The following is a 13,182-nucleotide window of genomic DNA, read 5'->3' on the forward strand; positions in this document are numbered from 1 at the left end:
CGCCCAAGTTTTCCGCCTCCGACTTTCCTAAGGGTATTTCCGGTTCCGGCTGCGGGCCGGGGAAGACATGGCGGCGTCTGCGTCGGCGGCTGCCGGGGAAGAAGACTGGTAACTTTGGGTCATGGGCTTTGGATGGCCGCCTGGATCTGGTACTAGGAACTAGTGGCGGCCGCAGACGGGTCCGTACGGCGGGCATGTGGGGCGGAGAGACGGGTGAGGGATGGCCGAGACCCTGACACCTCTCCCTAGGCGAGCTCCTGGACCCGAGGGTGGAGGGGCGCCGCTCTGAGCGGACGAGGCCGGGTCCGCCTCGGCCAGGCCACTCTGGTTCCACGAGTAATCGGTTCGACCTCTCCTCCTCCTCCTCCTCTGGCCACACCCCCTCTGCTTACTCTGTGTCGTGAATTTTCTCGGGTTTAAGGGATGGCTGCCCATCACACCTCACACCTCCCCAAACCGATGCCCTCCAGCTCGCTTCTCCCCTGCCCCTTTGGAGCAGCCCATTTCCGCCTAGGTTCTGCTCAGTCTCCTCTCTCCCCGACAGTACCCATGAGGGCAGTTGTCAGAATAAAGCCTATCCCCTACGGAAAGCTCTCTTTGTCCTCCTCCCAAGCATTCTTAAGAGATCAGAATCTGGAAATGGTAACCCTTCTGTACAACACCTTAATAATGACAATAAAATTTTATTTTAAAAAACAGAGTCTGTGAGGACTCTGGGATTCGGACATAGGATAAATATGGGTTCATTTCACATTTTATTAGCTGGGTGATGCTGACCTGGCCGCCTAGCTTTTTGTGAGTCAGTATCTTCAGCTACATAAAAGTGGGTGTGGCATGTGCCTCATAGAGTAGTGAGAAAATCACCATGGATTTGTAACATACAAATTCCTTAATACGAATCACTCTGGTGAGACTAGACTCCAAAGAACAAAGTAATTTGTCAAAAGGTTCAGTTACTACTACTAAGCCCAGATCTTATACTCAATAATAGGACATTCCACCATCCTTTGTCCTTTTTGGGTGGGACGGGAGGGGTTTCCACCCAGCTGCCATCCTATCCTGTACCTAACATCCACCCAGTGGGCTAAATGTGGAAAGAACTCTTGACTGAAGCTGCACTCAGTTATACATTGGTTCAGTGAGCTCCACCCATGATCACCATCTAGGCAAGTGATTTTCACTGCTAGGAAGAAGTTTAAGATTCTGAGGGGATACCTTGTGCCCTGAGAGGGCAATAGTGACCGCAGCAGCCTGTGGCACTCCCAAGATTTACAAAGTTTTACATTTTAAGGTTTCTGCCTAAGGCCTGATAATAAAAGTCAATAAGAAATGGGGGCCAGGTGCTGGCGGCTCCTAGCTACTCCAGAGGCTGAGATCTGAAGATTATGGTTCAGAGCCAGCCCAGGCAAGAAAGTCTGTGAGACTCCACACTCCAATTGACCACCAGAAAAGCGGAAGTAGTGCTGTAGCTCTAGTGGTAGAGCATTTGCTTTGAGCTGAAGAGCCCTGGGATAGCACCCAGGCCCAGAGTTCAAGTCCTACACCCGAACAAAAAAGAGAGAGAGAAATGGGGATATAGATCTGTGGTAAAGTGCTTCTCTAGACATGGGTGAAGGCCTTGGGTTTGCTATTTCCTCTTTCTTCCCCTCCCCCCCCAAAAAAAAACACCCAAAAACTACTGATAAAGACCACTTGGGCAGATCTTGGTCTTGATGAAAAGGGAAAGATGTATAAGACAGAAAAACATGCATCTTTCTATGTGTTGCCTAGGTAGAATTATGGAATCACTTCATCCATGGCATTACAATCGTCTGTATTTATGTTCATACGTATGTATTCTCTGATTTAAATCAAGACTATGGATCCTAACTTAGGTGGGCTGGTATAAATCAGCCAAATAGTCATGATTATAAGTAATATTGAGTACTTTTCCTCTTTCCTTGTAAATGAAAACGTTATATACAAACTAGAAGAGGACTTACACTAACTGCTACAGCCCAAATACTATGGAATACTTTATAGAAACAAATCATCCTTAATCCTCACAATAACCCTAGAGAGTAGGGATGGAGGTATTGTCTATAAATACATTAAATAATGTAATTCAGCCTTATAGGAAAAAAAAGTAAATAACTGCTGGGTGCATGTGGCTCATGCCTGTAACTCTAGCTTCTTGGGAGGGAGGAATCTAAGAATCTCAGTTTGAAGCTAGCCTGGGCAGATAAATCCATTGAGACTCATCACCAGTTAACTAGAAAACAGCTAAAGTGGAGGTGTGGCTTAGTGGTAGAACACCAGTCTTGAGCAGAAAAGCCAAACAAGAGTCCAAACCACAGTACTGGCATGAGAGGAGGGGGCGAAGAAAGGTGACTATTCAGATCATGTAGCTAGTAAGTATAGCTAAGGGCTTTTTTTTGGGGGGGGGGGGTCCGGGTTGTGGGACCTGAACTCTGGGCCTGGGCTCTGTCCCTCAGCTCTTCACCTCAAGGCTAGCGCTCTACCACTTGAGCCACAGCGCTACTTCCGGCTTTTTTCTTTTTTGCTTATGTGGTGCTGAGGGCTTCAGGCATGCAAGGCAAGCGCTCTACCACTGAACCACCTTCCCAGCCCCCCAATTTTTTTTTTGATTCCCATGCTTCCTATCTGGCTACTTGACAACTTAAGGAAATATATTTCCCTCATTTAAGAAGAGGGTACATTAAAGCAGATTGCCTTTTTTTTAAAAAAAAAAACAACAATGCTAGCCTTCATTAGCCTTAGTAGGCTACAGCTGGGCTAACTGTAATGGTGATCCAATCTCCCCCTGACTCTCTAGGGTTCTTCCCTCTGAAGTTGAAGTATTAGAGTCTATCTATCTGGATGAACTACAGGTGATTAAAGGAAATGACAGGTATGTATTAAACTAGTGGTAGATATGAGTCCCCTTACTAATGAGAGAATTCCATAAAGAATCTATCCTTAAGATATCATTCTTGATTGAGAGATTTTTCTCATATAAACAAAGGCTATTCATTAAAGCCTTTTAAAAGAAAGTCCAATGCGCACTTCCTCTGCCTGCTTTACTGTTTCACCCCCTCCTTGCCAGCTCTCAAGTCCCTGCCCAGTCACATCCTGGGTCTCCACTTCATCCACCTGCAGATCTTCACCATGGGAGATCTTGATCACTCTGCACCCCGCCACTGCAGAGGACCAGAATTCGCAGTATGTCTGCTTCACACTGGTGCTTCAAGTCCCAGTGCAGGTAAGGCACCTACTATATGGCAGCAAGGGAGGAAGAGGACAATCCCTGGGTGAATCATTTTAGCAGTAATTTGTTGCTCTCTCTCCACTAGTATCCACAGGAAGTACCACAGATCTCCATCCGTAACCCCCGAGGGCTTTCAGATGAACAAATCCACAAGTAAGTTGGGCAGGTCAGAGCAAGAAAACGGGATATTGGCTGGGTGCCAGCACCTCATAACTGTAATTCTACCTACTTGGGAGGCTGAAAGTCTGAGGATCATAGTGTGAAGCCAGCCCAGACCGAAAAGTCTATGAGACTCTTATCACCAATTAACTAGCAAAAAGTCATAATTGTAGCTGTGGCTCAGGTGGTATAGTAACAGTGTTGAGCAAAAAAATTCAGGGACAGCTGGACATCGGCTTGTGCTTGTAACTCAGCTAGCTTGTAACATTGGCTACTCAGGAGGCTGAGATCTGAGGATTGCAGTTCAAAGCCAGCCCAGGCAGGAAAGTTCCCTGAGATTATTATCTCCAATTAACCACCAGAAAATAGGAAGTGGTGCTGTGGCTCAAGTGGTAGAGTGCTTGCCTTGAGCTGAAGAGCTGAGGTACAGTGCCCAGGCCTAGAGTTCAAGCCCCACAATAAAAAAAAAAAAAAAAATTAGGGACAGCATTCAGGTCCTGAGTTCAAACCGCAGCCTTGGAACCAAAGAAAACACAAAAACAAAAAAGAAAAACGGGATATAGATCTGCCTAGGGAAGGAGGTAGGTCTTAATAGCTTCACTTTCTTCCAGGATCTCACAGGCGCTGGGCCATGTGGCCAAGGCAGGGCTGGGCACTGCCATGCTGTATGAACTCATTGAGGTAAGGTATGCTTGCCTGGACATTCCTTTGAGGCTAGGCAGTTTTTCCCTGAGGGCTTCTTAAAAATATTTCTGGAGTCATTTATTTAGTTCTTGTTGATGTAGAGCTTAACATTTCAGAAATTTCCCACAAAGAACATCTGTGACTTCCCTAGGTTGCCTGTTTAAGCATCTTGATAGAAAATTACTTTTCTTGCTCCATTTTCAGTGCATTTCTTGTTCTCTTGGCACTGACAAGTGAAAGAGGCAAAAGACAGATCTTGCCCTGCAGGATGGGTGGGAATGAGGGGTTTTAGCAACAGATGACCATCTGATTGAGCTGATTAGAAGGTCATGGTTCCTTTTCTTGAAGAGTATTCTCTGGTAAAGAAGACAACTAGCATGAAACAACATACAGAACTACAAGTAGAACACACAACTTTTCTTGTTGGAGATGAAAAACAAAGTTAATTTTGTTATCCTCTACTTGGGATTTTTAAGAAAACCATTGTCATAAAGAGAATGTGGGTATCCTAAAATCAGGGAATGTGCATTAGAACACTATACCACTCCTAAGTCAGGCATCTATAATGCAACTTTGACCTCTGAATTCCAGAGTACTAGCTAGTCATGAGAATTAACAATTATTTATTTTTTATTTTTTGGATCCGGTTGTGGGGCCTGAACTCTGGGCCTGGGCGCTGTCCCTCAGCTCTTCAGCTCAAGGCTAGCACTCTACCACTTGGGCCACAGTGCCACTTCCGGCTTTTTTCTTGTTGCTTATATGGTGCTGAGGAATCGAACCCAGGGCCTCATGCATGCAAGGCAAGCACTCTACTGCTGAGCTACCTTCCCAGCCCAAGAATGAACATTTAATATACCACTCAGTGCATCTTCATTTCTCTGCCCATATGGGCTATCCATGCCTTAACTTTTTATATACATATATATATAAATATATATATATATATATAAATATATATATATATATATATATATATATATATATATATATATACTATGGGGCTTGAACTTAGGGACTGGGTGCTGTCCCTTAGCTTTTTTCACTCAAGGCTAGCGCTCTACCTCTTGAACCACAGCTCTGCTTCCAGCCTTTTGATGGTTAATCGGAGATGAACAGTCTCAAAGACTTTCTTGCTTGGGCTGGCTTTGAACCTCAGTCCTCAGATTTCAGCCTATTGATTAGCTAGGATTACAGGCATGGGCTATTGGAAATTGGCTCAGACTTTATCTTAAAACAAACAAAAAAATCAAAACTTCAACTTTAGCCAGTTTGTTCCTTTTGGTCATGTATATCACTTGGATCAACTGCTTTTTTATAAACTGGCAAATTTGTATTATAGGTCTGTTCTTTGTAGAGAAAGCTTCACTATTGCTGTCCCAGTCCCTCCTAAGCAAGGCTAAAGGGTGTCATTCCCCGTATTCTGTGTCTTTAGCTTCATGGGCAGAAGACTTCAGTAAAGAGATCTGACCCTAGACAAGTACCTGTGTCTCATGCCTGTAATCCTAGCTACTCAGGAAGCTGAGATCTAAGGATTGCTATTCAAAGCCAGCCCAGGCAGGAAACTCCAAGAAATTTCAGTGAGCCACCAGTGCCAGCTTAACTTGGATTTTGAAGGCAGGAAGATCAAATCTAGGGGGAGGGATAGGGACACAGAAAAAGGATTACTTACAAGCAAAGCATTGCCAGGAAGGAATGTATAAATACATGGTAACAAACTCACTTGATGGGCATGAAGCTCAATCAATCTATCACTTCTGGGAGTGGTAGACAGGCTTTGCACACAGTCAGTCTGCCTCCATGTTTGAACAGCGCATCCTCTCTCCTCTCAGAAAGGAAAAGAAATCCTCACAGATAACAACATCCCCCATGGCCAGTGTGTCATCTGCCTCTATGGTTTCCAGGTGAGTTTCTCAGCTGGGACCTGGGCTGTGTTTGGCACAAGCAGAAGAGGGCTGGTGAGTGAGTGCTGACACAATGCCCTACTTCTGTCTTCCTGCAGGAAAAGGAGGCCTTCACCAAAACACCCTGCTACCACTACTTTCACTGCCACTGCCTTGCTCGGTACATCCAGCACATGGAGCAAGAACTGAAGGCACAAGGACAGGAGCGGGAACAGGAACGGCAGCATGCCATCACCAAACAGGTAGAAATCACCAGACCCTGCTCTTACCTGATAGACCCCCAGGCCTTCACAACCACTCCCCACTGCTGTGCTCTAGTTTTCACATTTTTAGAGTCATAAATACCTTTGAGATGAATGAAATCTCTGCCTAGGATAAAGGCATCCTTCTATACACATACATTGCACACAGCTTCCCAGGCTACCACCCCATTCCACCTCATTGTTGAACAGGTACACTTGGGCCCCACAGTCCAAACCCTCCATAACACTGGGGCTGGTTGATGGGGACTTGGGGATGAATTCTCCTCTTGTTTTAGAAGGCAGTCGGTGTGCAGTGTCCTGTGTGCCGAGAGCCCCTTGTGTATGACCTTGCTTCCCTGAAAGCAGCTCCTGAACCCCAACAACCCATGGTAAGAGGATACACTTGTAATCAGTCAGAAATAGTGGTATTTCCTAAGAAGGGAGGAATGGCATCTTTTCTCTCCTGAATGGGATCTCTGGAGACTGAGTAAAGCCACAGCCCTCATTGAGAGCCTAAAGCCTCAGGAACCCAACCGAGGAACAAAACTCACTCTCCTGAGGCAGTTCTGGGAGAGCAGGGGTTCATATCCACTGCTTGCTTTTATTCTATCCCCACTGCCATCTGCTGCTTTCCCTTTAGGAGCAGTACCAACCCAGTGCAGAGAGCTTACGCCAGCAGGAAGAGCTCAAGCGGCTCTACCAGAGGCAGCAGGAGCGAGGTGGCATTATTGATCTTGAAGCAGAGCGAAATCGATACTTCATTAGCCTTCAGCAGGTGAGGAAGTGTTCCCTACTTGTCCCTTAGTACCATCAGCCATCTTAAAAACACAGGTCTACTATGGCTCATGGGGTGTACTTTGTTCTACCAGAGATTATAAGCTGGTGGTGGTTAGCTGATAGGAGAGGGAGCCAGCCGGTCCCTACTTTGAGGAACTGTATCTCCCTCGAAGCATCTCTTTTCTTTTCAGCCTCCTGCCCCTTTGGAAACCGAGTCAGCTGTAGAGGTCTCCAGAGGATCCTACACACCTAATGCCCTTGCTACAGAACAGTCTTCCTCACCAGCTTCCCAGGCCACCCTGTCAACTCCTCTGCCTGTGGCTACTCAGTTTGTGTGTGAGAAGAATCCTGGGGCAGGGCTAAACCAGCAGAGATTGGGTGAGACCCAGAAAGCCATGCTAGATCCACCCCGGTCTGGTCGAGGACCCTGGCGACAACCCAATCGGCGACACCTGAAGGGAGGGGAGTGCTGTGCCCTGAAAGGTACCAGTGACACCCAGGAACTGCCTTCTTCTGAGAGCCCCCTCAAGGATCCTGTGGACCTGAAGCCAGAACCCCACAACCAAGGGACTAAGGGTCCTCCCCAAGACAAAGCACCTAGCAGCTGGCAAGGTCCTCCATCCCGCAGGACTCGGGACTGTACTCGCTGGGAGCGCTCCAAAGGCCGGACACCGGGTTCTTCCTACACCCATCTACCCCGGGGCCAGGGAGCATACCGGCCTGGCAGTCGGAGGGAGCCCCTGGGTCTGGAATCTGAGGAAGGTTCCTAGCAGTACTGTGGGGGGACAGGGAATTGGGAGTGGGTGGAGGGAAATAAAGAGACTTGGCCTTGTTTGGCTTTCTTTGCTCAACAGCACTTAGTTTGTGAGGTATATATGGCTCTGTCTAAATTCCTAGCAAGAATGAGTTATGGTAGAATAGCCCCCATCTTTGCTTTGAAGTCTGTTCTCCAAGATCAGGTTAGAAAGGGGCTGACTTTTTCATTGGTGTAGTCAGTTTCAGAGAGAAACAGTGGGAAATTGACATTAAATGGGGATAATCCTTAGACAGCACCATAACAACCCACATTTACATATGTATTTCTTACTTGGATACCCTTAGATGAAAACATGTATCTTCCTGTTTACTCTTGTCTCTTCTGTCTTAGGCCCTGGTCCATCATCTGTGTATGTGGTGACCTAACATTTTTTCTGTAAGCATCTGATTGCAGACCCTGCTTTGTATTCAATTCTGACAGAGAGGGAGGAAGGGAGGTCAGAGACCATATTAGTGTGGCAGGTATTTATTGATTTCAAGAAGAAAGCTGAGGATGGCTTGGTGGCTCACCTCAGAGACTCAATATTATCAATTGCCCCTACAGGGTCATTTTTGTACAGCATAAAGTACCCCTGAACTTGGGCAGGGCTGATCTGCTTTGTAGCTTGAAGAACATGTTTTGCAAAGGTCTCAGCTAAGGAGGGTGCTTGTCCTGGATAGAACTTCTGGAACATCTGGGTCAGTTGCCAGTGTGAGCAGTAGCCCACATACTCCTTCATATCTACTCTCCCAGGGCGTATCAGGGCAGGGTCCAGCCTGAGAGAAGCAAAATTGCAGATGATATTCTTATTGGTACCCCAAAAGAGATGCTCCCCTTGACATGGTTCTCCCAAGGCATGGAAGTGGTAGAGTCTTGCTTTCTTACCTGTCAACATAGTTAGTAGTCATGAATACAATGCGTGCCTCAGTGGACGCCACACCATCCAAGGCATTGAGCAGTCCACTGAAGGTGAGGCGACCTAGACCTTGGTACTTGATGGGGTCTACAGGAAGAGAAACAGAAGCATGAGTGGCCATGTACTCAATACCTTGTTCCATTTGCCACCAAGGCTCCCTACTCTGTCTCTTGTTGCCAACCCAGGCATCCTCCATCAATCCTCTGGATTTCTTGCTTTTTCCCACTGTTCCTCATTTGCTCCTGTACCCCACTACCTTCACTTAGAGCTACTCCCAGGCTGTGGCTCAAGTGATGAGTTCTTGCCTAAGAAGCACAAGGCCTTGAGTTTAAACCCTAGTAGTGCCATAAAAATTCAAGTTAAAAAGAGAATCACTCCCCTTTCCCCACACTTTAACTTACTCTCCACAGCTAAGTCTCGACTGAGAAAGGCAGCATCCACATCCTCCAGAAGTACCAGGCTCTGTTGTGGGGCTACACTTAGTAAGTGGTTGAGCCGATCATCAGAGAGGCTAGAATCTGTGAGGCTCAGCAAGCAGATGCTGTGTTCCAGTTCCCCAGCCAGGGCTGTGCTGTGGATAATGGCATGGCAGAAATTCATAGGCAACCTAGGATTCCTCCTTGGACCCAACTGCTCTATCTTCTGTCTTGAAAGGTGTGTCACAGAGCCTAACTCCTCTCCTACCCCCCACCTAATGTTCTACACATCTCTTGAGGAACATCCTGGTCTTGGATTCATTTCCTTCACTAGCCCCAGGCCAGTTTTTCTACAAAGGCTAGGTTTTGCCCAGTTAAGAGATTTTTAAGGGGCCAGGAAAGTGGCTCAGTGGTAGAGTGCTTGCTTCATATGCATGAGGCCCTGAGTTTGATTCATCAGCACCACACAAACAGAAAAGGGCAGAAGTGGCGTTGTGGCTCAAGTGGTAGAGCATTAGCTTTAAGCTGAAGAGCTCAGGGACAGCGCCCAGGCCCAGAGTTCAAGCCCCACAACCGACCCAAAAAGGGGATTTCGAGCCAGTTGCTCACATGTGTAATCCTAGGTACTTAGGAGGCTAGAATATGAAAATGGTAGTTCAGTGCCATCTCAGATGGAAAGTTAATTAGACTCAATCTCTAACCAGCCAAAAGCAGGGCTAGAACATGTTTTAAATGTTAGTATCAGCCTAGCAAGCTTGATGCTCTGAGTTCAAACCCTATTACCAACCAAATAAATTTTTTTAATTACTCACATAAAACTGCTCTTTCCACAACCAGGGGGCCCATAAAGCAGGTAGCCACGTCTGTAGGGAATGCCTAGGATACAGCCACAATAAATGCAATAAAAAATGAATCATATCCTTTGCCATAGGTATCCACATTGATTTTCAGGCCTGCTTCCTGTTGTTCTGGTGGCCTTGATAAGGAAAAAAAAAAATCACCCCACAGGTAACCTTTCTTTTTTTATCACTGGGAATTGAGATAGAAATACATACATATATATATATATATATATATATGTATATATAAAATGCTCTGACTAAAGCCAGCCTACTTCCTACTCTCCTGTTAAACACAAGCAGTCTAGCTCAAACTCCAGCTGCCTCTCACCTCTATCAGTGTACCACTTGGGATTATCAATGAATTCTCGGATGTCTTTGACAATCCTTTCAGTCAGACCCTGCTGCAGAACTACAGAACTCAGTGGTCGCCGCCGGCGTGGATAGCCAAAAGCACGCCATTCGGAGCCCACAGCTGTGTACATCACTGTTTTTCCTTCTTCCTGTTGTAGAGCTAGTTCTCGAGCTGGGAGGGGAAAGATGAGACAAAATCAATAACTTTCTCCTCCACAGATGCTTCTTTGATTAGGTAAAGCTATGCCCAAAAGGAGTCCCAGCACCCTAGGTTCAGATCTTGTTCCTCGTCTCCAAGCTGCTCTTCTCTGGCGTCCAATGTTCCCATCTCTGCAACCCCCATACAAAGCCTGCCTGTGCCATTCTATACCTTCTTCCAAGATGTTGAAGAAAACCTTTCGGTCAGTGCCCAGGGCCGTGAAGGTGACAGATTCCCAAGGAGTTCCTGTCTGCAAGTCTATCATCTGCATGTCTCGACTTCTTTCTACCCGGATCCATTTCCCCTGATACCTGAATAAAAATGGTCACGATGAGTGCACGAACCTGGCCAAATACAGTTTTCTTCATTTGCCTTTACATTCTCAGAGCCATTCTCTGGCTCCCAATCTTACCATATGAAGTGGTTTCCAGGGCTGGGGATAAATTCAAACTTGGTGGAGATGCGGCCACTCTCATGTTGAAGATATGAAGTTTCAACACTTAAGTGCTGAGTTCGAGTACTGTAATGTGTGAGCCAACTAAGCAACCAGGAATAGCTTCTGTCTCGAGCAGGTACTTCCAGTGTTATCATGTAATGGCGCCGAAATGCCACCAGGCCCATTTGGGCTCCCTTCCGGGCTAGGGCCAGGGCTGTGCCCACACCCACCAGCCCAAATCCAGCCCCAAAGTACGGATTGTCCTTTAGGGCCAAAACAAAGTCTGCAAGTGGCATATTGACAAGGAAAACCAGCCAGGTACCAGTGGCTCAGACCTATAATCCTAACAACTCAGGAGGCTCAGATTTGGGGATCACTGTCCAAAGCCAGCCCAGGCAAGAAGATCCCTGAGACTGTTATCTCCAATAAACTACCAAGAGTTGTGGTAGAGCATTAGCCTTGAACACAAATGCTCAGGGACAGCACTGATGCCTTGAGTTCAAGCCCCAGGGCTGGCGAAAAAAAAGAAAAAGAAAAGGAAATCCAGAGGGTTACAGGTTTGGAGGCATTATCAAAACCTAGGAGTGGGAGAGGGAGAAGAGACAAATCAAATTAGTGTTGAAACCAAACTGCACTCTACATTCCCACATTCTTGCAGAAGCAGAAAGGGCAGCTCAACAGTACTATGTGCTTCAATATCCTCATTTGTAGAGTTCAGGTAGTGTTGAAACACTAAGGTGGACCCTCCAGGACCTTCACTCTATTTTGCTGATCAGTAGCCAAATTTATGCCAATATTTGGAGATTGCTTAAATGCATGAGAAAAAAAAATAACCAGCTTCATAGTAGGATAACAAATGGGCAGAATTTTAAACAGTGAAGATCGAAAGGGGCCCATTGGCTAGTCAGCAGGAGTGGCTTTTCCGATGATCTTTCATTGACTTCATGCCTTACCATGATTAATGTCCTTCAAGTATCTTCTTCCTTAGGCCTAATTCCTAATGTTCTGTTTAAAATTTTATTACTGTGTCCCACTTAAATTGTTTCTTTTAAAAAACATTACAGTTCTGGAAGTGGTGCTGTAGCTCAAGTGGTAGAGCGCTCGCCTTGAGCTGAAGAGCTGAGGGGCAGCGCCCAGGCCCAGAGTTCAAGCCCCACGGCCGACCAAAAAAAAAAAAAAAAAAAAAGCACGTATATAATGGGCTGGGAAGGTGGCTCAGTGGTAGAGAACTTGCCTTGCATGCCAGAGGCCCTGGGTTCGATTCCTCAGCACCACATAAGAAAAAAGCCGGAAGTGGTGCTGTGGCTCAAGTGGTAGAGCGCTAGCCTTGAGCTGAAGAGCTGAGGGCCAGCGTCCAGGCCCAGAGTTCAGGCCCCACGACCGGACCCAAAAAAACAAAAACAAAACAAAAACAAAAACAAAAACAAAAAACATTACAGTTCTTGAAATGCCATCTGAAAGAGTCTTCAGCTCTTGAATCAATTACACAAGGTTCCCGAGCTTTCTCCATAAGGATTAGCTCCAATTCTATCACTCTACAGCATCTTCAGTGGCTTGATCCCCACAGATCCTTGAATTAGGTAAATTCCTCAGCCTGCTATCCAAAGCCCACCGTCCCCCAAACAAACAAACAAACAAACAACAACAAAAAAACAACAACAGGGCATCTACCTTTCCTGGCTAGGCTCCCAATACTCGGCATTCAGTAAATATGCAAAACATCTCCCACCTCATTATTTCCTGCATTCTCCCCAACTGAAATCCTGCCCCTAATGGCTACTTCCTCCACAGCCCAGTAAGTTGTGATAAGGACAATTTGCACACGAAAACGATCCTGAGGGAAAGGGGCCAAATGGTTTCTAGCACACTTCTCCTGCACCCCATGCCCGCCATTCCGCCCTGTGACGGGCACGCGGATGAAGTGACAGCAGTGACTTCGGCTGAGCATGCAGAATTCCAAAATCACCAATGCATGAAAAGCCAAAAAGCTATTCCGGTCCCCTAACCTTGCCCGACACCCCAAAACGCCCTGCCATACCCCTTCCAGACCCCAGCTCGTGACTCCAAGAACTGGGTTTGGAGCACTCGGTCACTCCGCCCCCTTACCGCCATGTCTCTCTGGCCCTCCGTCTCGATGGTTTCACCCCTACGTAGGGTGGGGTGGGGTGGGAATGCTGTTCGGCCCCGCCCCTGAGCACTTTCGTCTACTTCCCGCC

At 46.7% G+C, this 13,182-nt stretch overlaps 2 protein-coding genes across 6 annotated transcripts; one reads left to right on the forward strand and one right to left on the reverse strand.

Annotated features, from left to right (window-relative positions):
- Positions 1 to 4: 4 nt before the first annotated feature.
- Rnf25 (ring finger protein 25) lies at positions 5 to 7,866 on the forward strand. 2 transcript variants are annotated; one of them, XM_070017011.1, is made up of 10 exons: positions 5 to 108; positions 2,816 to 2,890; positions 3,139 to 3,241; positions 3,333 to 3,400; positions 4,018 to 4,087; positions 5,920 to 5,991; positions 6,090 to 6,233; positions 6,530 to 6,622; positions 6,874 to 7,008; positions 7,202 to 7,866. In XM_070017011.1, the coding sequence occupies exons 1-10, from the start codon at positions 68 to 70 to the stop codon at positions 7,778 to 7,780; spliced, it is 1,380 nt and encodes a 459-aa protein (XP_069873112.1). In that variant the 5' UTR covers positions 5 to 67; the 3' UTR covers positions 7,781 to 7,866. The 2 variants fall into 2 exon arrangements, with proteins under 2 accessions (XP_069873112.1, XP_069873121.1); XM_070017020.1 differs by having other exon boundaries at positions 6,533 to 6,622.
- A 410-nt stretch (positions 7,867 to 8,276) lies between these two features.
- On the reverse strand, positions 8,277 to 13,167 carry Bcs1l (BCS1 homolog, ubiquinol-cytochrome c reductase complex chaperone). 4 transcript variants are annotated; one of them, XM_070017144.1, is made up of 8 exons: positions 13,073 to 13,167; positions 10,943 to 11,544; positions 10,702 to 10,841; positions 10,309 to 10,503; positions 9,951 to 10,014; positions 9,124 to 9,293; positions 8,692 to 8,809; positions 8,277 to 8,582 (listed from the first exon to the last, which is right to left on the reverse strand). In XM_070017144.1, the coding sequence occupies exons 2-8, from the start codon at positions 11,260 to 11,262 to the stop codon at positions 8,333 to 8,335; spliced, it is 1,257 nt and encodes a 418-aa protein (XP_069873245.1). In that variant the 5' UTR covers positions 11,263 to 11,544; positions 13,073 to 13,167; the 3' UTR covers positions 8,277 to 8,332. The 4 variants fall into 4 exon arrangements, with proteins under 4 accessions (XP_069873245.1, XP_069873236.1, XP_069873254.1 ...); XM_070017135.1 differs by having other exon boundaries at positions 13,005 to 13,089; XM_070017153.1 differs by lacking the exon at positions 13,073 to 13,167 and adding an exon at positions 12,638 to 12,984.
- Positions 13,168 to 13,182: the final 15 nt, after the last annotated feature.

The sequence above is a fragment of the Dipodomys merriami genome, unplaced genomic scaffold, assembly GCF_024711535.1.
Source record: "Dipodomys merriami isolate MVZ:Mamm:240054 unplaced genomic scaffold, mDipMer1.0.p SCAF_1, whole genome shotgun sequence".
Classification (NCBI taxonomy): domain Eukaryota; kingdom Metazoa; phylum Chordata; class Mammalia; order Rodentia; family Heteromyidae; genus Dipodomys; species Dipodomys merriami.

Excerpts from the sequence above, each read along its gene's own strand:
- Rnf25 (XM_070017011.1), top strand. The coding sequence starts at position 68 with ATGGCGGCGTCTGCGTCGGCGGCTGCCGGGGAAGAAGACTG. Across the intron at positions 2,891-3,138 it reads GTGATTAAAGGAAATGACAG|ATCTTCACCATGGGAGATCT; the intron begins GTATGTATTAAA and ends ATCCACCTGCAG. Across the intron at positions 6,234-6,529 it reads AGCATGCCATCACCAAACAG|AAGGCAGTCGGTGTGCAGTG; the intron begins GTAGAAATCACC and ends CTCTTGTTTTAG.
- Bcs1l (XM_070017144.1), bottom strand. The coding sequence starts at position 11,262 with ATGCCACTTGCAGACTTTGTTTTGGCCCTAAAGGACAATCCGTACTTT. Across the intron at positions 9,294-9,950 it reads TGTGGAAAGAGCAGTTTTAT|CACAGCCCTGGCTGGGGAAC; the intron begins GTGAGTAATTAA and ends CATTATCCACAG. Across the intron at positions 8,810-9,123 it reads TCGAGACTTAGCTGTGGAGA|ACCCCATCAAGTACCAAGGT; the intron begins GTAAGTTAAAGT and ends CTCTTCCTGTAG.